At 40.5% G+C, this 25,712-nt stretch overlaps 3 protein-coding genes and 1 long non-coding RNA gene across 4 annotated transcripts; 3 read left to right on the top strand and 1 right to left on the bottom strand.

Annotated features, from left to right (window-relative positions):
* Positions 1-254: 254 nt before the first annotated feature.
* LOC119737756 (protein shisa-5-like) lies at positions 255-10,838 on the top strand. The gene is made up of 2 exons (XM_038212329.1): positions 255-626; positions 9,840-10,838. Exons 1-2 carry the CDS (start codon positions 482-484, stop codon positions 10,199-10,201), a joined length of 507 nt encoding a protein of 168 aa, XP_038068257.1. The 5' UTR covers positions 255-481; the 3' UTR covers positions 10,202-10,838.
* LOC119737757 lies at positions 3,488-4,166 on the bottom strand. The gene is made up of 2 exons (XR_005272404.1): positions 3,997-4,166; positions 3,488-3,584 (listed from the first exon to the last, which is right to left on the bottom strand). It is a non-coding gene; the product is annotated as an uncharacterized LOC119737757 (long non-coding RNA).
* Positions 10,839-13,568: 2,730 nt separating the features above from the next.
* Positions 13,569-19,130, top strand: LOC119738752 (protein shisa-5-like). Its single transcript, XM_038213701.1, has 2 exons — positions 13,569-13,891; positions 17,936-19,130. The coding sequence occupies exons 1-2, from the start codon at positions 13,813-13,815 to the stop codon at positions 18,271-18,273; spliced, it is 417 nt and encodes a 138-aa protein (XP_038069629.1). The 5' UTR covers positions 13,569-13,812; the 3' UTR covers positions 18,274-19,130.
* Positions 19,131-20,625: 1,495 nt separating this feature from the next.
* Positions 20,626-25,073, top strand: LOC119738085 (protein shisa-5-like). The gene is made up of 2 exons (XM_038212821.1): positions 20,626-20,900; positions 23,924-25,073. Exons 1-2 carry the CDS (start codon positions 20,822-20,824, stop codon positions 24,271-24,273), a joined length of 429 nt encoding a protein of 142 aa, XP_038068749.1. The 5' UTR covers positions 20,626-20,821; the 3' UTR covers positions 24,274-25,073.
* The last annotated feature ends 639 nt before the right edge of the window (positions 25,074-25,712 follow it).

Genomic DNA, 25,712 nt, shown 5'->3' with positions numbered 1-25,712 from the left:
ACGCGGTCACAATCTCGTGGAAAACTAGACTCCCATTTTATGTTTTTAAATTTTGTGCAAGCATCCGGGCGCGTCGACGCGTCTGGGTAGAAGCCACGCACGCACTAAAAGGCAGATGATTGGTTGGAATTTTGCTACCCTTTTGGGGCGGTGAAAATCGAGATTATAAAGAAAAACAAGAATTTCTCGACAAGTTAGAAAAAACCCTCGTGGCTTCGCCACTCGCGTGTGTGGTCTCCATCTCCAGTCCCTTCACGGTTTCGCCGCTTTGAATGCGGGCAAGTTAAGCCACGATGGCCTTGGTGAAAGGCTAGCGTTACTCAGAACGGGAAATCCCTTGAACACGAAACCTTAAGGAATTTGGCAGACACCCAATCATTTTTATTACAATATGTAAATGACATTGCTCTTGTTCGTGGTACGGTGAGAACATACATGTACATATACCAGCAGTACGCCCACGCATCAAGTACAGTGCAGTATGTGTTCTGCTGTTGAACCTCACACAGCGAACATCATGGCGGAATTCAAGCATCGTGGAGTCTTTGTCTGGAGCTTGCTGCTGACGTTACTGTACGCGGCAAACGCACAACTGTCTTCGTTGGAGGAGGCAGGGGAGAATTTTGGTAATGTTCCGAGCCCACATAGGCCCTATTTAATTATTGAATGTTGTAGGAGGAGTGGGGGTAAGCAGTTCGTAATCTCAAGGCAGAACATGGCACATTTATTACGACGTACTGACAAACCCACTTGTGCAAATGATGCGGATTGGCAAACATGAGATACGAATTTGCAATTATGCTTGGCATTTTGGCAACCCGGTAAAAAAAGGTGTTCATGTTATTGGTGCATTTTAAACTATAGGTATATAGGATCATTTGTTTTTATTTATGCACTATGTTCGTTTTAATAATAACACCGCTCAAAATCTAAAAAGAAGATTGCTCAGAACCAATTAAACTGGCTACACACCTATGTTCCAACACCCCTATGTTCCGACTACACATATTGCTATACCTAACCCTAACCCTATTAAAGGCCAAGTAAAAAAAAGTTTAGCGTCCTGCTTTTTGAAAAAAGGGAAGGAGGAGGCCCTTATTTTTCCCTTCCAAAATGGCCGCCCGACTGGTCTATTATTCAAGATGGCAGCCAGCTTTTTTTTTCTCAAATGGCCGCCACTTGGACTCAGGAATGACATACCAGCTTTATATGGGCTAGATACAACAGACAAAGAGGCCAGAATGATGTCACTGTTTAAAATTTATCATTTTTCGTGTTTAAAAAAGAAAAGAAAAAAAGAAGGCAGCCTCCAAAGGAAGCGGGAGGGGACGCTAAACATGTTTTTTTTTTATTTGACCTAACCGGGAGTAACACCATCTTATGTGTGGGTTGTCGAACATAGAGGTGATGGAACATTGGGGTGTCGGAAGATAGAGCAACTTCGCCTCAGCTCAGTGGGTAAACCTTTCGAGAAAACAGTGGAAAAGCCATGCATAATATCTTAATGTCCAGCGCTCTTTATTCAACTTGACTGATCGTTGAAATTTGAAAATAACTAGGCCTACTCCCATTGCTTGATTTCTTCTAAATGACTACATAAGTCCTTGCTCCATGATGACAGCAAGCCAGACTAAATAGGTTCATAGGGTGTTTGGTGTCAGTAATACGATCTCAGTGAAATGAACTATTTCATAATAATTAGGTATAGGTTGCTTTTGGGATAAATGCAAATGAGTCTGGAGCAGTGACACTTTCTATAACACTGCAAATTCAAAAGGAAAATTCTTATTACAAAGGAAGTTTCCCCTTTGAGAACAAAACACCGCACATCCTGACAAAGAGCAAGCATATCCTGATTACACTGGATCACTGGTGTACGTGTCAGTCGGTCATGTGTCGGTATCGGCAGCGTATCCAGCTGTTGATGTCAGGGGGGCAACCGCACATCCGCGCCGAAATGCAGACATGTTTTTTTCTCCGGACACTTGCTCTCAGATTATCATTTTGGTAAACATGTGGTAATTGTTCGAATTACATAGGTTTTTGGAGTGATTAAAATGATATGTTTTAAACCTATTTCTAACATTCTTTTAACATTTTACATTCAATTGATCAATTCAATAAATTGAGGCATGCATGTGAATAAACTGAATAACATATTCGTTGCATGTGTCATCACGAATGAACACGCTCGACATTGTCAAGGTGTAAGCTCTATGCGTCAGTGACGTCATTGGCCTGTGCATCATTTTAATGTGTTTTGCGGTATCCATCGCCTTGACCTTTGGCGCTGCGTTGGTTTGGGAAATTCCAACTGCGCGCTAAAGGAGAGTTCATGGGGAAACTTCCATAATAATGAGAAATCGATATTAGGCAAAAAATAAATAAAAAATAGTCAGTCTCTGGTCAGCACGCGCGTCGATTTTAAAGGGAGTACTGCGTCCTGGAACATCCCAATTGGGCTACAAAACGCGCTTTGAACGAAACGATGTTGATTGGAAAACATTTAAAAGTAGGATATAAACATCTACACAACTATCCTTTAAAAACTGGCGTTTTTGTGTTATTCCTGTATCATGCATGCGAGAACGACTTTCGGGGTCCACTTTGGGACCCCCTAAAGTCGAGCAGTTTGGGTACTATTTGTGATTTCATCCGTGAAGTGTTCGCCTTTTGCGGACGTGTAAGAAACCTCATTTTGTGCATTGGTGATTGGTCACCGCTGTTCGCGAGCACGGTGTAGCTGTAGTCTGGTTCCCAGACCTGACAATTATTCCCGACGCTCACGTCTAAATTGTAGGTCAGGCAGCCTCCGTGGCTAAAAGTAAACATGACCACATTGACGGCCCTTTTTAAAAACTCGGCTTTGTTTTCCGATTCTCTCTTCCTTCATAATATCATACAGTTATTATAATACAGTTTGATATTTCTGTAAGAAGCATTGTCTGATGTTGACCTGAAATCTTCAAAGTTAGGCACCCAAATAGCACTGTTAGCAGGCGGAGCCGAATGAGGACCACACCGAGTTTTGGAAAATGCCGCTATAACGGTCGTAAAATTCAAAACAGTACATGACGCAGCAAAAACTTCGCCCCTCGTATACGATCCGAGTACAAAATCGTCGTTGAATTTCAAATTTTCTAACTAAAAGCAATGAATATTAATTATCATCTCGTTTCTAATAAGCAATTAGCAGTTAATAAAACCTATGTTATACTCGGGCGCTATCCGATTGTCGACAAAACGAATTCGGCAAACTTCGGAAATTTTCGGAAAAAGGAGGAATTCCTCCCGTTTTGGTCACGTGACGTTATTTGTAATACAATGTATTACCAGAGGCTACCTGACATAAGAGTCATCAGGAATACGCAGAATCATTTGGTCTGGGAGCCAGACTAGGTGTAGCTGTATACAGTGTTGTAGTCGAGACCGGATAGTCCGAGACCGAGACCAAGACTGAATCTGCCAAAGATTACTGACGAAAATATGCTGTGCGCAGATCCAGAAGATTTTATTGTCTTGTACAACTTCTGACAGTTTTGGTAGTCGTACACTTGTCAGGCTCAGGTATAGGCACAGATTGACTACAATAAATAAAATGGAAAATAAAATGTATGTGTTACAAGAAATTACATGTATCAAGAGTTTGTGTAACCTAATTAACAGAATCAGCTCAAATTACATATCACCTACATGTACATGTACTATATACACATGCACACAAATGTCCAAACTTAAAGCAATGTTTATGAAAATACACGTGTGTGTAGACCCATACAATGTACAAGGACAGATGAGTTTATCGGCCATGACCTAAATGCAAGAAGGGTTTATGTACACCCTGTATGATACTTGTACATGTGCTTAATAACAAGATCCAAAATAACATGCGTTGAAAATACATGTACATTTGTACATCTTTTAGGCTTACAAAATATCACTAAATATCACATTAATTACTGACTCATTGATATAAATTATTTAAGAGTAACCAACCGTTTAATAAACCTTGGCCAGTTAATGCTTTGGGCGAAGAATTCCACAGGTTGCAAATTCTGTCGTCATTGACATGATTGAGCTGAAGCCATGTTGCTTTTTGCTTAGCTCCCGTATTCCCGCAACAGCGCCCTCACTTGGCAAAACAAAAATAAGAAATCTATCTGAGTTTGGCCGCTACAAAGACCGAGACCTGAAGCTGCGAGACCGAGACCGAGACCGAGACCAGCCCCTTCAAGGCGGACCGAGACCGAGACCGAAATGGTCCGAGACTGAGACCGAGACCGAGACCGCGGATAATAAATAACAATAATCTAAATAAACAACAAGACACTAATTACAGCTGAACAGTCTGTCCTTGAGATGTTGATGTTCATGGGGATGTGAAGGAAGTGATTAAAAGTTAGGAATAACTTGTAACTGTTTAATTGTGTCATGCAAGTGCTCTTCGTGTTTGCTTCATGCCATAAATTACAACATGGCAACAGAGCTTGTTATTGTCACAATCAATTAAAAAAATATCGTTTAACTACTATAAAATGTATATCTGATGAAGAAACTCTAACTTAGGAGTACGACAATTTGTACTAGTTTTTGCAAAACTTGAACATGTTGAAACTTGACAAAAGTAAAAAGTTAAAGGTGGATGTTTCATCTGTTATAGGAACTCGGACCCTAAACTCCAGAGCCATCCCTTGGTTTCAGCAATGACCACTAACGGATATTTAAATGCAACTTTAATTTTACATTGGACCTCCTTGTAAACCTGATTCGAAAAAAAATTTGGAGCAAGAAAATTTTGATTTATGTAGACCAATTTTTTTTTTAGAGATGGTAGCCAGATATGGATTGGTCTGGGCCCCCCCCCTCCCTCTTTGTGATTCTCCTTCCAACCCTGCATGTTTGTGTGTCCCCTACATGTTTGTTTCTTGTTCCTCTGTAATTTACCTCTGAAGAAGGCCTGGCTAAGGCTGAAATGTAATGCCACTTTATTTTTGTTAAATGTCAATAACGTTACATATACTATAGAAGATCGATGAACCATATTTGCCTGATCTATCTTCTGTTCATCTGCCCGCCGTCATCATCGTCATAAGCCTGGCCGACACAATAGAAGGGCGCTGTAACAAACTGAATGTGGTGGGCGAGATGCACTTTTAGGATGCAAGGCTCAGGTGCACGCCTCTCTGTGTTTTGTACCGTGCCAGCGTATCGCTCGCATCGGCTACTTCGTCGGGCAATTTACTTGAGTATTTTAGTGACAAGTACGACATTGCCAATATTCTAATCGCTTATTGTGGTGGCCGTAAACATCATTAATGAAACAAAAGTCTTCTCGACTCATGCAAACGCAATTGACATTTAGGAAGGAGACGAGGCAGGCAATTAGACTCTAGAGAGGCGTGCGCACTGAGCCATGAATCATAAAAGTTCATCTCGCCCACCACATTCAGTTTGTTACAGCGCCCTTCTATTGTGTCGGCCAGGCTTATGACGATGATGACGGCGGGCAGATGAACAGAAAATACACAATCTGACGGTGAAAATAATGTTTCAGTCTTGATTCATAAGATTTAAATCTCATTTGTATTTGGAATCAATGAGGATGGCTATAAAGTGCTTGTTTCAACATATCATCCCACAATAAAAACGAGAAATTAGAAGAGGAGCAATGGTTATTGGACTATGCCTCACTCACTAGAAAGTGAAGAGAGACATGTCCATTAGCATCACACTGCAGTCACGTTTGCCCTAAATGGATTCTTTACTTATACCTAAAAGGGCCGGGGGCGGAATCCGCCCGCCCCCCCCCCACTTTTTGGCTGGTCTCGACTCGAGACCAGCCAAAATATCGAGACCAAAGGGGACCGAGACCGAGACCAAGACCGAGACCACAGCTCCCGAGACCGAGACCGAGACCGAGACCGGCAAAAAGTGGTCTCGAGACCGAGACCGAGACCGAGACCGGTCTCGAGACCTACAACACTGGCTGTATACGAACACGCCAAATCGTTAGAATAGACACACACACACACACATCCACCCACCCACACATGTAGCACATCGTACATTGAACGACAGCAAATAACGTACTCGTACTGCGACATGTCCGATGTAAACAACCGGTTTTTTTCGGGGTTTTTTTCTCAGGAACAGTAAGACATTAGGTTGGTTTCCTTTCAACCAGATGTTTGAAATAGGAAAAGTAAACAATCCAAAACATGAAATTTTCGGGGATTTCAGGACCTAGTGCCCCTTTAATCATACGCGTCAATCTTTTTTTCCCTTCCAATTTTCCGCGTTAGCTACAACAGCGCCCTCTATTGCCACACCTCCTCAAAGTTCTGTACCAAGGAATTGGGAAATTGCACAAAGGCAAATTATGGAGGACACCAATGTATATGAGGTCGAGGACACAAAAAAGCAAAATAGTACCCACCATGTCTGTACAATCCAAGCTTGGAAGCTTGGAAAAAAATACAAAAAAAATAAATTAAAACGCGTCTCCGCATCAATTCCGGAATTTTGGTCTGACCAGAGACCGACTAGCCTATGTTGTTTTTTTGGGCCTTAAAGTCGTGTGAAGTCCTACATCAGAAGCTGCTGTTTACATTTTTTAGGGGGCACTTAAAAATAACTTAGTGAAGAATGTCTTTTATACAGTCATAAGGACTCCAATCTGATCTTCAATAATACTCGGAAGTGCTTTGCGATAGAAAGAAATTCATGAAAAATGTGTGAAAATTTGGAATAAACATTCATTATATTTCCACAAAATGTGAGATTTTATCTCGGGGGAGTGGGAATGTCTTTTTTTGGGGGGGGGGGGGGGGGTTGGAGTGGAAATTTCTCTGTAGCTTGCTAGATGCATTTCACCTGGGATTTCACAAATTGTCTTTCTGTAGTTCACAATTACATGTACATGTATACTTACACTTTTTTCATCCTGTAACGTATAGCCTCAATGATTGGGCCACAATTCAGTCATATTGTTTTCTATTTTTCCTATCTCCTATTTACTTTTTGGGCTGATAACGTAACTGGCAATTGCAGGGCAATTTCAATGATTGCATTGTATGTAACGCATAATACATCTTTGACATTTTGTAATGCGACACAGACCAATGTAAACACTCTAGCTGACACGTGTCATAAACGTCTGCTCTGCTTTCAAAACCGATCGTTAGAATCGAACGTATTGTGAACGATACGGCAGTGGCGGCGCCAGACTCTGAATGGGGGGGGGGGGGGGGGGGATTGGGGGCAATGGTACTGGCACCCGCTCAAAAATTATCTCTACATTGTTCCTATCATGCAACTTCCAAACAATGTCAAGTTTATACTAGCCATATTGAAATAGCTGAGGTGACATTAACTGGGCCGCTTAATAAACATCGTTGGTTTTGGTACAAAAAAAACTATGTGGTTCAAATAGGGCACATTCACGTCGCACTGTTGCTAGCCTGCGTCTGATGGGTTGGAATGGACTTTGCACGGCAAGCATAATTATGTGTAATGCTAATACAAAAGGAGGGGAAAAGATCATAAGCAAAACTAACAACTCGCATAGCGTATTTGCCCGTTTCCTTTCGTATAAATGTAACGTTGCCACAGCCCTGACATATAGCTCTGTTGTTGATGGCCCCTTACGTGGCGTGGCCCTTAAACGTGGCTCGCTTTAATTTTTCACCTAGCGCTTTGCTAGAGCAAAGGTTTCACCATACATGTCGCAGTAAGTGAAATTTCTTCAGCTGCAGGCTCTAAACATTCCCGTTCATACATCGTGAGTTTATCTACCCATTACAAAGTTAGCAGAGATATTTATTTTGGCGTGATTTTTCGATTTTATTTCGAAGTGCACACTGAACCTTTGACAATGCGCTCAAAATTAAGAAAATCATTTTCCGACATACTTCTCGTTGGGTCAAGGGCGGATCCGGGGGGGGGGGGGGGGGCAAAGGGGGCCATGGCCCCCCACAAAACGAAACCAATTTTTTTTTTTTTATGTGACATCGCAATAAAGGCAGGCAATGAGTACACCACCATCTTTTCCTCAAAAAAACATTGGTCAGAAAAACAAGTGGTCAGAAATTGCCTCAGATCGCACCACAGAGCATCTAGAATCCAACTTTTTTCGGGGCTTTTAAGCGGGCCCCGAACCCCACGCCGTAATTTTTTGTACCCACTTTTTTGGGGGACCAAATTTTTTTTGGGTCCCCCCCAAAAAAATTGTGTTCTGTATCCGCCCTTGCGTTGGGTATGTGAGTAGGGATAATAATGGTCCATCCGAAATCTTCAATGTTAATTTGGGATTTTCCGAGGCTTGTTCAAGTGTGCCACGTTAGGGAACACTCAGCCGATTGTGTGCCCAATTTCCGGACGCCACCGTGACCGTTTTTTAAACTTTCATGACACTGAAATAAATTATTCACAAAGGTTCAACAGCAAGCATTAAAAGGTAAAAGTACCCAGTATTTAACTGAATGAATTTAAAGTTTGTCAACAAGGAAGTTTGGCAATACTGCATGAGTAAAATTGGGGGAAACGTCGAAGTGCGCCACGTTAGGGAACACCACTATATTAATGTGATCCAAATTACAGTACACATGGACCAACACTGAGATATACAAGCGATCAGTAATTAAACTAAAGGGTTCATGCAATGTAATTTGTTTTAATGTTATCAATGCACATTTGTGTCCCATTTAATCTGAGAATCAAATTTTGTTGTTACAATCTGTAAGGGTATTTTGGTGCCTCTTTGGTTTTAATGCTAATGCGAATTTCCATACTCATGAGCAAAACTGTGATGTCATTCTGGTTAGAAACTTCAATGTTACAGCTATTGCAACACCAGAAAAGGTGCTAGAACTTTGAATATTTGCTGTCATGAAATTTCTTTGGTGATTCCTTGTTGTATAAGTGCATGGCATGCAGTAAGCCAGTGATCAACCATTTTGTTTTTAATGAGCAAATTTTGGGTTAACAATTTGAACAGAAAAGCCCCAAAATGAACAGTGTCTTCCTGAAATGACATCGCAGCAAGAGCGCTCTCAGTTGTCCGGAAAAGCGTGGACAATTTTAAAAATTAAAAAAATTGCACTTTTCGATAAAATGAACCTTAAAGGGATGTCAAATAGTTTTCATACATTTAAGAGGAGTAGAAAGTTACACAAAATGTGTTCCTAAGAATACTTTACGCAGAACCCTTTAAATCATTGTTACGCACTTTATAGTTTAAAGGGTTCATGCGATGAATTTTTCTTCGGAACACATTTTGTGCAACTTTCTACTCCTCTTAAAATGTGTGAAAACTAATTTACATCCGTTTTTGGTTAATTTTATTGAAAAGTGCACTTCTTTAAACACTTAAAATGTTCCATTGTTTTCCGGACAACTGAGGGCGCTGCTGCTGTGTGATGTCATTCCAGGAAGACACCGTTCACTGTTTAGGGGTTTTCTGTTCAAATCGCGAACCCACAATTAATTTTGCTCATTGAAAACATTTAATGACAAAGGTTTTCTCAGTGGGTCACTGCCATGTACTGACAAAACAACGATTCACCAAAGAAAAGAAAAGTTACAAAATAGGCAAAATATCCAAAGTTCTAGCACTTTTTTGTGCTGAAATAGCTGTAACAGTGAGGTCTCTGCCTGGAATGACATCACAGTTTTTCTCATGAATATGGACATTTGCATTGCATAAAAAACAAAAAGGCATGGAAATACCCTTGAAAATGGCAAAACGAAAATTGACAATAAGGTTAAGTAGGACACAAAGGTCCATTTTCAAATTACATTGCATGTGCCCTAAATTGTGATGTCTTATGTTTGCCTTCCAGTGGACAACTACTTTCATAATGACGTGCAGGACACAGTCCACGATGTCGTATCCCTCAGCGTTGGTGTGATCATTGCCATCGTCGTGGGCTGTATCTTGCTCCTGATCTCATGCATTTGCTGCTGCTACTGCTGCTGCTGCAGGAGCCCTCCTCCAGCCCAGCAGACAGTCATCGTCGCCCAGTCCGCACCAGCGCAGTCCACCGTGGTCGTAGCTCAAGCTCCCCAGGCAGTGTACAACCCCCAGCCCATGGGTCCACCGCCCATGCAACCACCGGTCGGCTACGGGCAACCACAGGCGGGCTATGACGGGCCGCCACCCTACCCGGGCCAGCAGACGGGATACGGTTACGCCAAACTCTAAATTTGCCACCCAGAGCTGCATGCATGTTAATTTTGCTCGTTTTCCATCGGGATCCACTTTTTAATATCCATTTTTATAAGAGGGAACTAAATGGAATTAAGATCAAAAAGACGAAGCAGCTAATTTCGTTTATGCAGTGTAGTTGACTGTGATAGTTAGTCAGTTACTATACCCAATTGGCGATGCCAACTTTTTATGTTTTTCTGGTCATTTATTCACCAAATAAGTAATTTTTAATTACAGCATGACTTGTGGGGTTAAGGAGTCCTTTCATAATTCTTAAATATAATTTTTACTATATATTAATACATTAAAGTTATCACACTTTTGCTTTAGCTTTTTTAATACATAGAATACATCCATGATTTAATCTGATTGATAAGATTCTTGACCTTGGTTAATCATCAAGTGTCTTTTGGTTACTTTCATCTCGATAGTTAGAAAATATCAGATGACAATTTTATTTGGTTAAAGACCTGTTGACGATATGCCTAGTCAACTACCAAAACGTTTTAATTCAAGTAATTATTGTCGTGAGCTTTAATCATAATATTTAAGTCAACCTTTATCTGTCATTTCCTTTGATCTTCTTTTTCCTCGCATACTCATTGCAACTTAAAGATATAGTCCATCATTTTAAAATTATATAGATATAGTCCATGTTCGTTTGAATCAACAAAAGTGCTCAAAATCTAAAGAAGGGTACTGAACAACTAACCTGATGAATTTTCAGCTCAGCTTCAGCTGTATATTCCGAGAAAAACAGTATTCTAGGATCTCAATTTCAAATCAAAAGTTGCTGAATCATGTTTTAAATTGGGCCTGAATGCAGCGTCCGAGACACGTTCTCACTGAGCCGATTGCAGCTATGCGATGTCGCGCACTGATCTGACGAATTATTGCAACCGTGCATGTGCGTGCGTCGTGTCAACGCTTGCGCGCGCTTCGCCGAATAACAAAACGAACTACTAATTTAAATTTCCCACGGTGTGTCTTAAGAAGCACCGTTGGAAAGGCTTTCTTTCATTGATTACTTCAAAATGACAGCTTGCCAGAAAGAATAATTTCACAGGGAGTTTAGTCCCCTTACTATCTTTCAACCATGTATGTTTTTCAACAATAATTACGCCAGTTACTTTTCGGATAGCTGCAATGATGGACTATATAGCTTTAATTCATTATAAATTACACCTTAAGAACTCCTACCCCCGGGTGATGCTGATTATAATAGCTTTTGTGAGTGGACGGTGGGGCGGCGGCGGTGAAACTTTGAATCTGCCAAGCAGAAAATGGCTGCTGTCTTGTTGCTGGCACAACTATTACTGAAGCTTCACATGTCTCCCTGTACGTCTTGATTGTACAGGCTTCAGTGAATTTTCCATTGTAATTATGATTTGCATTTTCATGGTTATGTAACCACGTACTAAATGGGATTCAGCTTTCTGCTTTGTTTCCTGTGATTCTTATGTAACTACCATGTGCAGCTCACAACTCCTGTTGGGTTGTGATGCACTCAATTAAATGACCATTCATTCATAAATTTCATTAAGTGTTACTTAATTTATTTTTTGTTGCTCAGGACTTTATTGGAAACAAATCAATCAGTTTTTGGAAGAGGTTTTATTTGCCTGTCACTGTCAGCCATTTTTCTCAAAAAGCAACCATATCTGAGGACAAGCAGACTATTTGGGGCCCTTAAACCTGTAAAAACAACATTACACGGTCTCTAGTCAACTTTAAATACATGTCATGTTGTAGGCCTTATATTATATATGGGGGTGCTGTGGTCCAATGGTTATGGTGTTCGACTCGTGTGCCGTGGTACATGGGTTCGAATCCTGAACGTTGGAACATGGTGCTTGCGCTCCTGAGCAAGGCGCTTTACCATTATTGCTTCGTCCTTCAGATGGGACGTAAAGCCGTAGGTCCTGTGTGTTGTGTAATGCACAAAAGAACTCATTAACACTTATCGCTAAGAGAAGGGGTTTGCCCCGGTGTTTCTGGCAGTGGCTGCTTAATACGCCGCAGCACCTTGTAAACCATTATAAAGGTGCTACATAATGGTTCTCATATTTTTCATCTTAAAATACTTCATTTACCTGTCTGTAATAATATACATAATATCCAGCGCCTTGAGTACCTAATTGTTGGTAGATACGTGCGCTATATAAGACTTCGGTATTATTATTATTATTATATTATTAGCATATGTATCCTATTACTGTTTTTTTTTCAATAAATATAATAAATGTATTACTGTTTTTTTTCCAATAAATGTATTCGTTTGGGAAAAAATACAAATAAAACACAAAAAACCGCCTTTGTCATTAGGAGTCTGCATGGTAAGCCACCCTAATAATCGGGTTGCAGAAAGTTTATCATGACAATTTTATCTGCGGAGTGTAGAATGTTTGGATACGAGCCATGTAACCTATATAAAAGCAACTTCAGAGTGAACATGAATTTGATGTGTTTCGTTTCAACCATCATCGTGTACGAGTTAGTGAGTGACACTGTTGAATAATGATTTTAAAATACTGTATTAGGTTAATGGCTATCAATAATAAAGGAATTATACACTTTTTTACATTAAAAAATACGTGTGTTACGTGTTTTTGATCAGGATTTATAGGAAAATGAGTTGCTTTGAATTTGGCTTTTGGAAGGGAAATAAAATGCAGTTAACTACTTTAACGATCTTTCCGTTGCCTTGACCAAGACAAGACAGTCAACCAACTGGCGGATGTCAACATATATACAGGGATCTAAATAGCGTCAGGATACACCGTGATCCCTTGAACATTGCGGGTTCAGATTACATCACAATGCGCTCGGTAACAACATCATCCATCCGACATGACACATGAACAGATCGCCATGTTGCATCGATCCTGAACTTATGTAGTTAGCTAGCTTGTTAGCTTGTTCCATCCCAGGGTCCGAAGAAGCATGATAGTACACAACAGTACTTCTCAGGTGTCCAGATGACACGTCTGCTTATTTTTTTAAGTCAAATTATCGTTATTGTGCAATTCATGACAAAATCACTCCAGATCTGTACTGTATAGGCCTAATTGATGTTTCCCGGGATGATATCAAACTTTGTACTATCCAGGGAAAGTGGTAGGCCTACCCGACCTTTTACAACTTCTGGGTTTTTTTTCAGTTAGGGGTAAACGAGTTGTGGACATTTCAGGTTAATGGGAAAAATTCCGGAATTGATCCAAATAGTAATCTTCAGACAGATCCCCTGGACGAAGCCTGTCTCTCCCCCCCCCCCTTAGGCCCCGCCTGGAAGACAGGAAATAGGTTTTATTGTTTGTATGCCTGCAGAGCCCACAAGAGACACGGGGCTGCGGCACATTCGACCCCACGCGTCGTGCGCCGCGCGTAAACTCAGAACAGGAAATCCCTTGAACATGAAACCATGAGGCATTTGGCAGGCATGGACCAAATATATTATTACTGTATTGTTATCATGTACATAAACGACATTGTTCGTGTCGATCGTCATGTCTATGGTGTTCGTGGTGTACACGTAACGCCCACTCATCATCAAGTACAAGTACACGCAATCTGCAGCTGCTGTTGAACCTCACACAGCGAACATCATGGCGGAATCCAAGCATTGTGGAATCGTTGTCTGGAGCCTGCTGCTGACGTTACTGTACGCGGCAAACGCTTCACAAGGTAGGACATTATTGAAAACCCAGGAGCCGAATACCGGGTAATGTTTCGAGCCGATATGTAACTGAATGTTAATATAATTGTAGCAGGAGTGGGGGAAATTAATTCTTAATCTCAAGGCAGAACATGGCACATTAGACATACATGTACCACACCCAGTGACAAACCAACGTAAAAGTTGCAAATGGTGGATTGGCACACGAGAGATACTAGACCATGTCCCCCGCAGGCGCGGCGAGGCGTGATCAACCACGCTTGGTCACCCTTCCCGGTAAAAAAGTTCTCCTCGCTTTGGTGTATTTCTGTGGTGTATTTCTGTCCACCGTTTGCCTATTAAAACTAGGCATGATATAGGAGCATTTGCTTGTTGGGTGATCGGACACAACCCGATCTCCGTTTTAGAAGTCTTTATACACCTATAAATTGTTTCCCCCCTCCCCCCGGGCTGCCCCACCCAAGACGTGGGGACTGTCACTTTTGAAGTGACAATACCCCCACCCCTCGGGCAAATTTTAGTGACAATCCCTAGTGTTTGCGCACTAGTGATTGCCTTTCCGTGTAGTACGCCAATGGTAACAATGTTTTTGAGTGACCAAAATCCCCACCCTGGGGGCATGAAAAACGTGACCAAAATCCGACATCGGACCTGGGGAAGCGGGCGGGCGGGTAAGGGGAGGGGAAGGGGGTACATTTTGATAGGCGCATTACTATAAATAAATATATATTGGGCTCAACCCGATCACCGTCAATTTAAAATTGCTCGAGTTAAATTTCGATTTAAATAATTCTGTGCAACTTTTCTCCTGAACGGTATAAACATAAAACAAAGATCAACCCTGATTCCGAGTTGTGCATTTTACTCTAACGTCATGATGACGTCATTAAGTATCACATTAAAAGCTTAGATTTTGACAAAATGGCACTTTCTTTCACTTATAACTCTTGAACAAAATGATCAATCATGTTCATCATTAATTGATAAACATTTCTTTCCGGAGCTACCAGAAGGTCAAATTTAGGTTAAAATAATATAGACATTCGCCTCAAATCCAAACAAACCAAAATTTCTTCAAAACGGTACACGAGATGATGATAAAAATTTGGTATTAACTTAATGTCAAAATCTGAAAACAATACTTTGAACAGTAACTTTTGGATTGAATAAAGTACCGTTCTCATTTTTTGTAAAGTGGTAGACATCGCCTCTGGCAATATTTTGGATTCCGGGCACAAAACTGTACCGTTTGACCTTTACTTCCGGTGTCACCGGAAGCGCAATGAAAATTGAATATAACTTGAGAACGGAGGCATTTCATTATACAGTCAAACAAATTATGGATGTATAGTGAGGAATGTAAAAAATACAAAGCAGCTGTGATGACGTTATCACTCGAAAGCACGCCCTTTAGCGACACATTAAAGACACTAACTTTTTGAACTTAGAAACCATTTGCCAAAAGTTTACCAAATTTCCCCTATATATTCTTAAGACAACTGCAAAGACTATGTTTGTAGCACAACAATAATATTCGGTGCAATGTTAACCCTGGGATTCCAAATTCTATGACGTCATGAACAGGATATTTACAATTATTCTCAAGTCATAAAACTGATTATCAGTTTGTTAAGCTATATACATGTACACCAATTGTGCAGTACCTCGAATTGCTAGTAAAGAGGAAAACAATAAAGGTATATCACACACAAAATAATAAACTCGGTATTTCCTTCTCTAGCTCGGTTGTGAGCAATTCGAAACAAAACAACCCAAAAGAAAACTAGAACTATGTTTGCTCGATGGACAGAACACAGGGCTTTTCCGCAATAAGTTTTTATGAAGTTTTAAAAGCTTTTTTTGTCCATGTGAAGTGATGTATGGATTATCAATTTCAGGTGCGGACAAAGTCCATGAAAATGCGTCTTTTTCTACTCAGAAATCCATTTTAGTACATAAGGACGTATTTCTTTTGCACAATTCTGTGAGCATTAGCATGATCAACGGAGCAAGTTTTAATTTGTTTTTTAATGTACCATGTTCAGTGTGCTAGATGGAGTGAAAAGATTGTTTAAAATCCCGACAGTATTAACCAAAAATATAAATCCATATAAAATAACATGATGACGTCATCATGACATCATTTCAATTAATATCATTTCATTACGGTATCTGATGTTCCGAAAAATAGAGCAAGGAACAGAGCTCGGTACCGTAATGAAATTCGGACGTACATGTCAGACACTTTAATGAGCTGCTGTTGGAAAAGTGAATAAGATGCATCACTAATTTTGTGACATCTAATGAGTATTCTTAAGATGGAATTTTGCGTCGGGGTGAAGCAGGAGGTCGTGGGTTCGAGTCCCACCCGAGTGATTTTTTTCCCAACTTTCACTCGGGAGGTAACACACTGAGTATACAGTGTTTATACGTCGGTGAAGGGCAAAACCTAATTTGATCTAATGAGTAGAAAGCAATTACATGTACAGACCAAACTAATGTCTCACGACTTTGTACATCATGTGGTGGGACAACAGGGACATACACAGAGAACTGGATTTTACGGAATTGCCCTTTAGGGTAACATTATATTTAAAGTGATGACAACCAGGCGCTGAAGTAATCACATATAGTGGTTTCTTTAACTGTGCTTATGACGGTTGTTTGTTACCAACTTTCTGTTGATAAATGGCCACATCTCGTTTTCCATCAATCACTACTGACATTTTCCTCCCAATCGGATTTCTATACATAATTTTACTGGTGCTGTCGATGTCGTTTCCTTGTGACAAGTGTGTGATGGTTAGTGACTGCTGTCTTGTCATCTTTTGATATTAACTTGAAGATTATGGATGAAAACATTTTCCTCAAAACAAGATTTGTGTGCTTAATAATGAAGTATGGGATATCTGCTGCTGCATGATTTTCTTTAATTCAAGGTAATTAATACATTACAGTTACCTTGCTAAAAAATACTGTCCACAGTTACTGTCTACAGGTGTTTTTTTTTTAATTCCAAACATGCTGTGAGGAAGAAGAGTGGGAAACCCTCATAATAATGAGCAATTGACACAGAAGTCATGTGTAGGCCTACATCAGAAGCTACTGTTTAAATTTTGAAGGCACTTAAAAACAGATTAGTGAAGAATGTTGTAATTTATTAAGGCCCTCCAATCTGATTTTCAATACATTTGGAATTGTTTTATGAATATGCAGTTAGGCACTATAAAAGAAATTCATGGAAAAGATCTGAAAATTTGAAATATATATGTTCTTATTTTTCCATGCCTCTGCTTTCAAAACCGATCATTAGAACTGAACATGCAGTAAAAGACAGTACCCGCTCAAATCATATGGTCATTATCTCGAGACTGTTGATCTAATACAACTTCAAACAATATCAAGTTGTTTTTTTAAACATAGCTGAGGTGACATTATCTGGACGCATTATGATACTTGATAGCATAATAATCATCGTTGGTTTTTGGTACAAAGCAAACTGTGTAATACAAAAATACATTCACGTCGCACTGTTTATGTGTAAGCGATTTAGGTTGGAATGAACTTTGGACAGCCAGGAATGTAAATACAAACGGAAGAAAAAGTTCGTCACCAACATCAAGAACTCGCACAACATGATTGCCTACTTCCTTTCTTACACATTTAACGTTGTTTTGAGATTTTTTTATACAATTTTTGCCACAACCCTGACACTGCCTAAATATATATGTCTATATACTCTATTAATGCAATGCACACAGTGGTGTAACTACTGGAGGGGGTGGGGTGGGGGGGGGGGAGCACGTTCCCCCCAGTGGAGATCCGTGCCCCCCCCCCCCCGTGCCTACAAACAATGTATACGTTACCTTCAGTGCCCCCTGAAAAAAAATTGGTGCACCCCATGCAGGTGGCCCCCTATAAAAGCTTAACCCTATTACGTCGCTGGATGCACAGATAGACTAACGCTGAGGTAGATAAACACAGGCAAATAAGTAAATCCCTCTAGTAACGCAATCAGAAAATAAAAGGCGATATTTATGTTTTCCTTCCAGTTGACGACACGATCAACGACGTCGTATCCCTCGGCGTCGGTGTGATCATTGCCATTGTCGTGGGCTGTATCTTGTTCCTGGTCCTGTGCATTTGCTGTTGCTACTACTGCTGCTGCAGGAGCCCTCCTCCAGCCCAGCAGACAGTCATCGTCGCTCAGTCCGCACCAGCCCAGTCCACCGTGGTCGTAGCTCAAGCTCCCCAGGCAGTGTACAACCCCCAGCCCATGGGTCCACCGCCCATGCAACCACCGGTCGGCTACGGGCAACCACAGGCGGGCTATGACGGGCCGCCACCCTACCCGGGCCAGCAGACGGGATACGGTTACGCCAAACTCTAAACTTGCACCCCAGTGCTGCATGCTGCAGTTAGTTTTGCTTATCTTCCACTTTTTATTATCCATTTTTTATGAGTATTATTAGGGAGCTAATTTGAAGATAAAAATGACGAAGCAGCTAATCATTTCGTTCATATAGTGTAGTTGACTGTGACAGTCAGTTACCCCACATGGCTATAGGAGAAGCCAAGCTTTTGTTGCTCATGATTTTAGTGGGGAAAACAATTCAATCAAGTTTGGGAAGTGGTTTTATTTGCCTGTCAGCTATTTGTTTCTCATTGGAAAAAGGGGAACAAAAAGCAACCAGACTCTTAAAGTAATTTAGGGCCCTAAAACATTTTTTTTAACACTAGCAAGTTGAATGAATAAATAGGACACTCCATTTCCAACATTTTGCTATTTTTTTCAACCGCTGAAATGTAGCTTTTCGTTTAGTATCGCTAGTAACTGCTAATAACTATTGCCAACAAACTTTCGCTGCCTTTCTAGATAAACGTTTATACTTGTGTTATTATCTGCTACTTGTATAATTTTGCATGGTGGACATGAACAAAATGGTAACACCATGTGAATATTATCTCTTTTGAGCTGTGTGGTTCTGAGGAGAACCAGTTGGTGTAACTCGACGTTTCGAACAGTGTGCTCTGTTCGTCATCAGCATTCTGTTCGTCATTTTGCTCTGTTCGTCATCAGTCCCTTGATTAGGATAAAAGCACACTGTTCGAAAAATCGAGTTAAACAACCGGTTCTTAGGACTCAGAACCACACAACTCGAAAAAGAATAATATTCACATGATGTTATCGCAAACTTTCCACACTTGATCTACTCTAGAATAAATATTGGGCAGTAAACAAGACAACATTTTGTTCTCAGTTAATTTGCAAAATAACTAACAACGTCATTAACCGAATCTCCCTCTGATTCATCTAAAGTTCGTGATATTTGCGATTGGAATTCTGTTCAAATCTAACTTGTGTGAAAGGTTTTCGCAAGATTCACCGCTACCTTAATTAGGCACAAAGGGTCCATGAAATGAATTTTCTCAGGAACATATTTTGTGCAACTTTCTACTCTTCTTCAATTTATAAAAACTATTTCACACCTCTTTTTGGTTTAGTTGATTGAAAAGTCCACTTCTTTAACCTTTTTTTTAATTGCATGCGTTTCCGGACAACAGAGGGCGCTGTTGTTGTGATGTCATTTCAGGAAGACGCTGTTCAGTTCAAGGGTTTTCTGTTCACATTGTGAACCCAAAACTGTGCTCGTTGAAAACTTCTGTGTGAAAAGTTTGATCATTGGCTTACTGCCATGTACTGCCAACGAATCACCACAGAGAAAAATTCTGCCTGGAATGACATGATCACACTTTTGCTCATGAATATGAAAGTTATATTAGCATAAAACCAAAAGGCACCAAAATGACAAAACGAATATTGGAAAATAAGGTTAAATGGAACACAAGGGTTGACAGTATTTGTTTTTGGACAAAATAAATTGGGTCCTTAACTATGACATTTCGGTCCAAATCATTGATCCGCACCCTGCCGAAACTACGTCCCGGATGTAAGGTGCGGACCAATAAAAAAAAAACTTATGGTGGTGGTAGAGTGCGCGCGCATCTTAAAATTAAGAGAGAAAAAACAAGAAAAAGAGACGCAAAGTCATATTGGTTTAAATTTAATTGGTTGGGGGCGGGGGCAAAATGTCTTTGCCCCCCTCTAAAACTGATAAATCGAGAATATGTTTAGAAATACAGGAATTTTTTGGGAAATATATGTTTTGCCCCCCTCTCGAAAAAAAGTCTTTCAATTTCTTTTCATTTTTTGGTAGGTTGACCACTGACTTTTCGAGAAATTGTCGCCCAAAGAAGACGACCCCTATTTTCCCCAAAGCGGAAGGGCAGCCATCTTGAAAAACGATCCCTCCACAACATGGCAAAATAGCGCCACTTTCAAGCCCAATTGTATCCAAAATACTCAGAATTGGAAGCCCCGAGTCCGGGCCAGAAGTTTATTGCCATATCTTTTCAATTCCCCAATGTTATGGCTCCCAGAACTCTCTAATATAGAATATTTTGAGAGTATAACTTTTATTCATGAGCTCGGCGGACGGATTTAGGCCTATTTACCGGTGTGCACTCCACAACGTTTCCACGGTGTCGAGTAGTACGCTTCCACGCTATCCGCTTCTATTGGAAACTAGGTTCTATTTACCGGTGTGCACTCCACAACGTTTCCACGGTGTCGAGTAGTACGCTTCCACGCTATCCGCTTCTATTGGAAACTAGGTTGAAAATAAAGTAGGCCCTGGGAAGGAGATTGGTCCAAACGTACATTGTACGTGTACGATCCTGACCCGTACCCGGTGAATACCAGTCACGTCGAGCGCTAGCTAGTGATGCAAGAGTACGAGTACGTAATTTAGCCATGATTACACATATTGCTGAACGCGCGCGGTGACTGAGTACCAGCAGTTAGTATCGATATACTAATCACAAACCCTCAGTTTGTGAGTTAAATTTCGGGAAACAACGCCACATCGAACAGCATCATGGAGTATTTCACGCTTGGACGCTGTGTGGTGGTTTTGTGTCTGTTGGCGGTGGTTTGCAACGGGGTCAATGCAGATGGTAAGAAAATAACCCTTTAATTTAACCATGGAGGAATTCCTCCATGATTTAACACACTGTATGTAATAGGGCGACAGTGCATGTTGTGAATGTGATGTACTTTGTCCTTTTCATTGCGTGGCGGTACATGTTTGGCCTTGGAGCACCCTTGCTCTGTGCACGTACATGCATATGTACATGTATGTATAAGCCTGCGCCTCAAGGACTCGGATAAACATTTGGGCTGGTGATGATGTCGTGTGGTATCGCGCACAGTTCGTCAAGTTCTTTGCGAATGCGAGAGTACTTTCCACAGTTGCAAACATTAAAAAAATTAAAACTGTGCACAAATTAGTAGTAGTACCCCTATGAGACTGATCTGAAACATTGGAAAGTGTTCTCTCAGTAAATGCTTACATATTTTCCCTGCCAAATTTTAATTGAAGGACATGTTATGGCTCTCTGATGGCTGATACTCAGGTCACGCAGCAGGGGAAAATTAGTGATGTCCAAGTAGGGAACTCTTTCCATACATTGTAACATTGTTCAAGATCGGCACGGACCAGGCTTGCAAGTGTCTTTAAATACCCAGCACGATGTGTGAATTGTCCTCGCCGTATCACTTTCAGTGGAAGACTGCGGCTTCATCCCTACCCAATGCACTATCGAATCTCCCACTATCCACACTGGACCCGAACAGGCAAAGGCCATTAGGGCCGTGGTTAATCAACAACTCCCCTCGTCTGATAGTAGCGGGGTACCCCCAATCTCCATAAACATCCCCTATAGATATCTCACAAAAGAATTCCTGAGATTAACACAAAAGAGAAGGGGGGTCCCTCTGTCGCGCTTCCTAACGCTATGGTGTGCAGTATTGTAAAGCGAGGCCACGCAGGGAATAGGCCCAACCACAAAAGATCGTGAATAATATTAATAGTCATTGTGTTAATCTGTATAATGCCTTTGGATTTTGCTGTCTTCTATCGACATTGAACGATGTGTTCTGTGCAGTATTGTTAACAACATACCCTTTTTTTCACTACTTTCCCTAGCTATATGGTTTCAACACAGGGTGTATTTTTTGGTAATCCAAGTGCCCCCTTTTTCAGGAAAAGACTACACTACAACCTTACATAGTTAGTTAATTTAAAACCTCCTACAAAAGTTGGAGCCCCCATTTTTCCAGAACAAAAATTTAGACATATAGGCTACAACTTTGCCCACGGACCAACCCAAAGTGACCTTGATTATACAAGCAACACGGTGACCTCCTGTGTGTTCGTATATACATCCGGATCCGGCAGATAATATTGCGCCACCATTAGAAAGGCCACCAACTTGCAATGTTATTGTGCAATTGGCCATTTTGGTTTCGTCAAGGACGCGTTTGTGTACATGTACATGTACATGTATTTTATAGAATGTCATGAGCATGCGCCACTTCGAATTGTTTATAAATGTACATGTGCCATGTGCATATGAACATACATAACTTGGGTGAGTAAAAAAAACCCGAAACCCTAAATGTCGGGACTCGAGACCATTGTTTAGTGAAGTTCTGCATGTAGCACTTTCAAAATCTAGGGTATGAAAGCCCAATTCACAAGGTTTCTTTTAGTACAAGAATCATTCAAATCACTTATGTACTTTTCAAGTTACGGAATTTTAAACACAACCACCGTTTTAAAGTTCTGTCCACGGATCATATAAGAAGGTAAGTGTTCTTTCAGCAAAACGAAAACAAATCACATAGTAGGGATGTGTGTGAATTGTTTTCATTTTGCTGAATGAACGCACACCTTTTTTGTGATCCGTGGACAGAACTTTAAAGCGGTGTTTGTGTTTAAACTTCCGTAACTTGAATACTACATGAATGATTTGAATGATTATTGTACTAAAAGAAAGCTTGTGAATTGGGCTTTCATATCCTAGATTTTGAAAGAGCTGCATGCTGAACTTCACTAAAACAATAGTCCTGACATTTGGGTTTCGCTTTTTTTTACTCACCCTGTACATGTACTTTGTGTTTTGTATAGGGTGGTGTTAAAAGAAGGAAACCCACTACGAGTTCGACAGAAATGTTAACCTACTTACTTAACTTATTGGAACTGATTTTTGTTGTGAGGTAGTCTATCAGACCAGTTAAACAGCAGTGAAGTACATGTATAGCTCTTCAACCATACGTGGTGAAAAAAAATCTTTTTAACAATCGCAAGGATGGTGGTGTTATTATGCTAATTTTTAAATACAAGTCACCAAAAGTCTTCTTACGTGAGGCTTTTGTCTTCAAATCAAGCTCCGGAGCTCAGTCAAGCGGATGGAATAAAAGCCGTCCGTTGAAAAACACGTGTGGGACATGAAAGATTTTAATCTACCATTATCTCAGAGACGAAATATATGCGTTTTCAATTACTTTTCGTCACTTATGTTTAAAGATAAATATTTTGATACCATAACATTGAATTTTTGAAATATGCTCAACATGTAGGTGAGAATTGCTGTCAAAGTGGGTTTCCTTCTTTTTATACCACCATGTACTACTCGTATTTTATGTGTAAATATGCACATGGTTGGCATTCTTTTGGTACTTGTATAATTATAATGTGGCAAAAAGGATATTTTCTTTTAATACGGAGGGTTATAAAAAAACATTTTCACTATCTACATTTTGTTGAAATTTTTCAGGAATATTTTCGAAGTACATGTAGTTTTGTGGTATTTGTTTTAGTTCAAAACTTCAAATATTTTATTTTCAGAACCATGCTGTCCCTCGATTTTCCGAGCCTATAGTCGGATACAACATGCTCATGTGGCACTGTCTGCGTTTAATCTTGGATCTTTATTCTTGGCTCGACTCTTTCCTCAATTTGTTATTTCAGGGAATTATTTCGGACCTGATTTCACATTTTCGTCCTTGGCCTTGTTTCCTCGCCCTTGTTTCCTCGCAACACTCTATTTGGATAAATTCGCTCCCCTGTGTGCGCGTCGTTTTTGTAAAACGAGTCCTTTATTTCAATTGTTTTTTTTTATTTGTATAATTACAGTGACGGACGACCCTTTCAATTTCAACAACTTCGATAGTTTAGCCGATAACATTGAGGAGACTTACAGCAACGCCCTCAAACTGGGCGTGGGGATCATCGTCGCCATTGTCATCGGTATCATTGCCGTTGTCGTGCTTGTCATCGTCCTGTGTGCCTGTTGCTGTTACCATTGTTGTTGCAAGAGTCGCCCGGCGAGCCACACCGTGGTTGTGACACAGGGTGCCCAGCAGCGAGGCATGGTCATGCAGCAACCGGTGACTTACGAGCCAGTCCACGTACCGAGCAACGGGCCGGACGCGGTGCCACCCTACCCGGACCAGCAAGCATCTTACGGCTACGTCAAGCTCTAGATTCCTGCTCGACTGGACCTGCTTCGGACATAAGTTCTTCAAAAAGTTGACTTCGAAAAGCAACTATCGATTTCATTGCCACATCATAATCAAAAGTTTCTCCGACATCCTATTAACAACGTCCTTTGTCATTACGCACGTTTCAAGAGAAAGAACGTATTAAGAGAAAATAACCCGCTTGCATTTCAGTGAGCTATGATGAAATTCGGGATTTGCAAGTTTACTGTTTAACTTTATTTCGTGGAACTTTTAATTTAAAATAGTTATGAAAATAAGTTCGTTTTCTTCTACGTCAGGGTTCTAAATAGCAAGAATTTAGTGTGTGATTAACCTAAAATCGTGGTACTCAATCTGAAATGAACCATTTTTCTTTCTCAACTTCTGATTTTTTTTTTCTTAAGTCATGTATTTCGTTGTGTTAGTTTTACTTTTTGTAGTAGTAATAGGCCGTAGACGTAAAATAGAGAAAGCCACAGTTTGCCTGTTTGCTTGATAATGCAACTTACATCGAAAATTTAGAAATATTAATTTAAAGATCAAACTTTCTTGTCATCCTAACCATTTTGTAACAAAGGATGAAACAAACAAGGGGAACAAAGGTACACTTGAGTTTGACTGAAATAAAATTTCAAAACAAATAATGTTGTCAAAATCTGACAAAAAAAAGAATGCTACTCCATACTGTCAAAATGCAATCGCCGTAGTTCATGGTTTTCCAAAGTCCATTTGTTATTTTTCTTTTCCAAAAAAAAAAGTTGTTGAAGAAAACAGATTAAATTTGTTCTACTCGACAAAACACATTTTAATGTCTTGTCTATTTTACTTTCACAGTTCTTGTTGTTTATTGTTTTTTGTGTGCTAATTTTAAGATGATTCGTTGTGTTTAAAATATGTATGTTATTATTGATATACCATCAGCCGTGGCGGAACTGTTTTCAAACGGGGGGGGGGGGGGGGGGCATCACCAACAAGGGGCACATGCTCAGTAAAAAGCATCTTCCGTCGGTGCAGCAGCGTATCCAGCATTTTTTTTGGCACATCCGTGGTGAATTTTCACCGGACACTTGGCCTCCGTAAAATGGTGTTAGGGTCCGTGGACGTGCGTTTGTTTATGGTGTAAATCGAGGACACACACGTGCAACATCATTGATGAATTGAGGACAGGAACCAAAGCGAGGACGAGTTCGATTAGAAAACGTGTACAAAACCAACAAGAGCTGTTGCAAAAAAAAAGGTAGTTTAAATAAAAGAAAAGGGAAGAGGATCAATAGAAAATCCTCGATTTACGCCATGAACAAACGTGATGAGTGGGTGTGTGTGGGGGGGGGGGGGGGGGGGGGGGGCTTAATACTGTCTTCCAAAATAGGGGGCGCTCTTCAAACTTGGCCATTATGCAAACCACGCATTTATCATGTGCCCATTTTCAGGGTGTACTGTAA

The sequence above is a fragment of the Patiria miniata genome, unplaced genomic scaffold (assembly GCF_015706575.1).
Source record: "Patiria miniata isolate m_02_andy unplaced genomic scaffold, ASM1570657v1 HiC_scaffold_3, whole genome shotgun sequence".
Lineage (NCBI taxonomy): Eukaryota > Metazoa > Echinodermata > Asteroidea > Valvatida > Asterinidae > Patiria > Patiria miniata.
The sequence above is the reverse complement of the archived record's forward strand: the minus strand, read 5'-3'. Positions and strand labels throughout refer to the sequence as shown.

What these genes read in the sequence shown, in the direction of transcription:
- LOC119737756 (XM_038212329.1), top strand. Translation starts at nt 482, where the DNA reads ATGTGTTCTGCTGTTGAACCTCACACAGCGAACATCATGGCGGAATTC. An exon ending in GGAGGCAGGGGAGAATTTTG is followed by an intron (nt 627 to 9,839) that starts GTAATGTTCCGA and finishes TTTGCCTTCCAG; the next exon opens with TGGACAACTACTTTCATAAT.
- LOC119738752 (XM_038213701.1), top strand. Translation starts at nt 13,813, where the DNA reads ATGGCGGAATCCAAGCATTGTGGAATCGTTGTCTGGAGCCTGCTGCTG. An exon ending in CGCGGCAAACGCTTCACAAG is followed by an intron (nt 13,892 to 17,935) that starts GTAGGACATTAT and finishes TTTTCCTTCCAG; the next exon opens with TTGACGACACGATCAACGAC.
- LOC119738085 (XM_038212821.1), top strand. Translation starts at nt 20,822, where the DNA reads ATGGAGTATTTCACGCTTGGACGCTGTGTGGTGGTTTTGTGTCTGTTG. An exon ending in CAACGGGGTCAATGCAGATG is followed by an intron (nt 20,901 to 23,923) that starts GTAAGAAAATAA and finishes GTATAATTACAG; the next exon opens with TGACGGACGACCCTTTCAAT.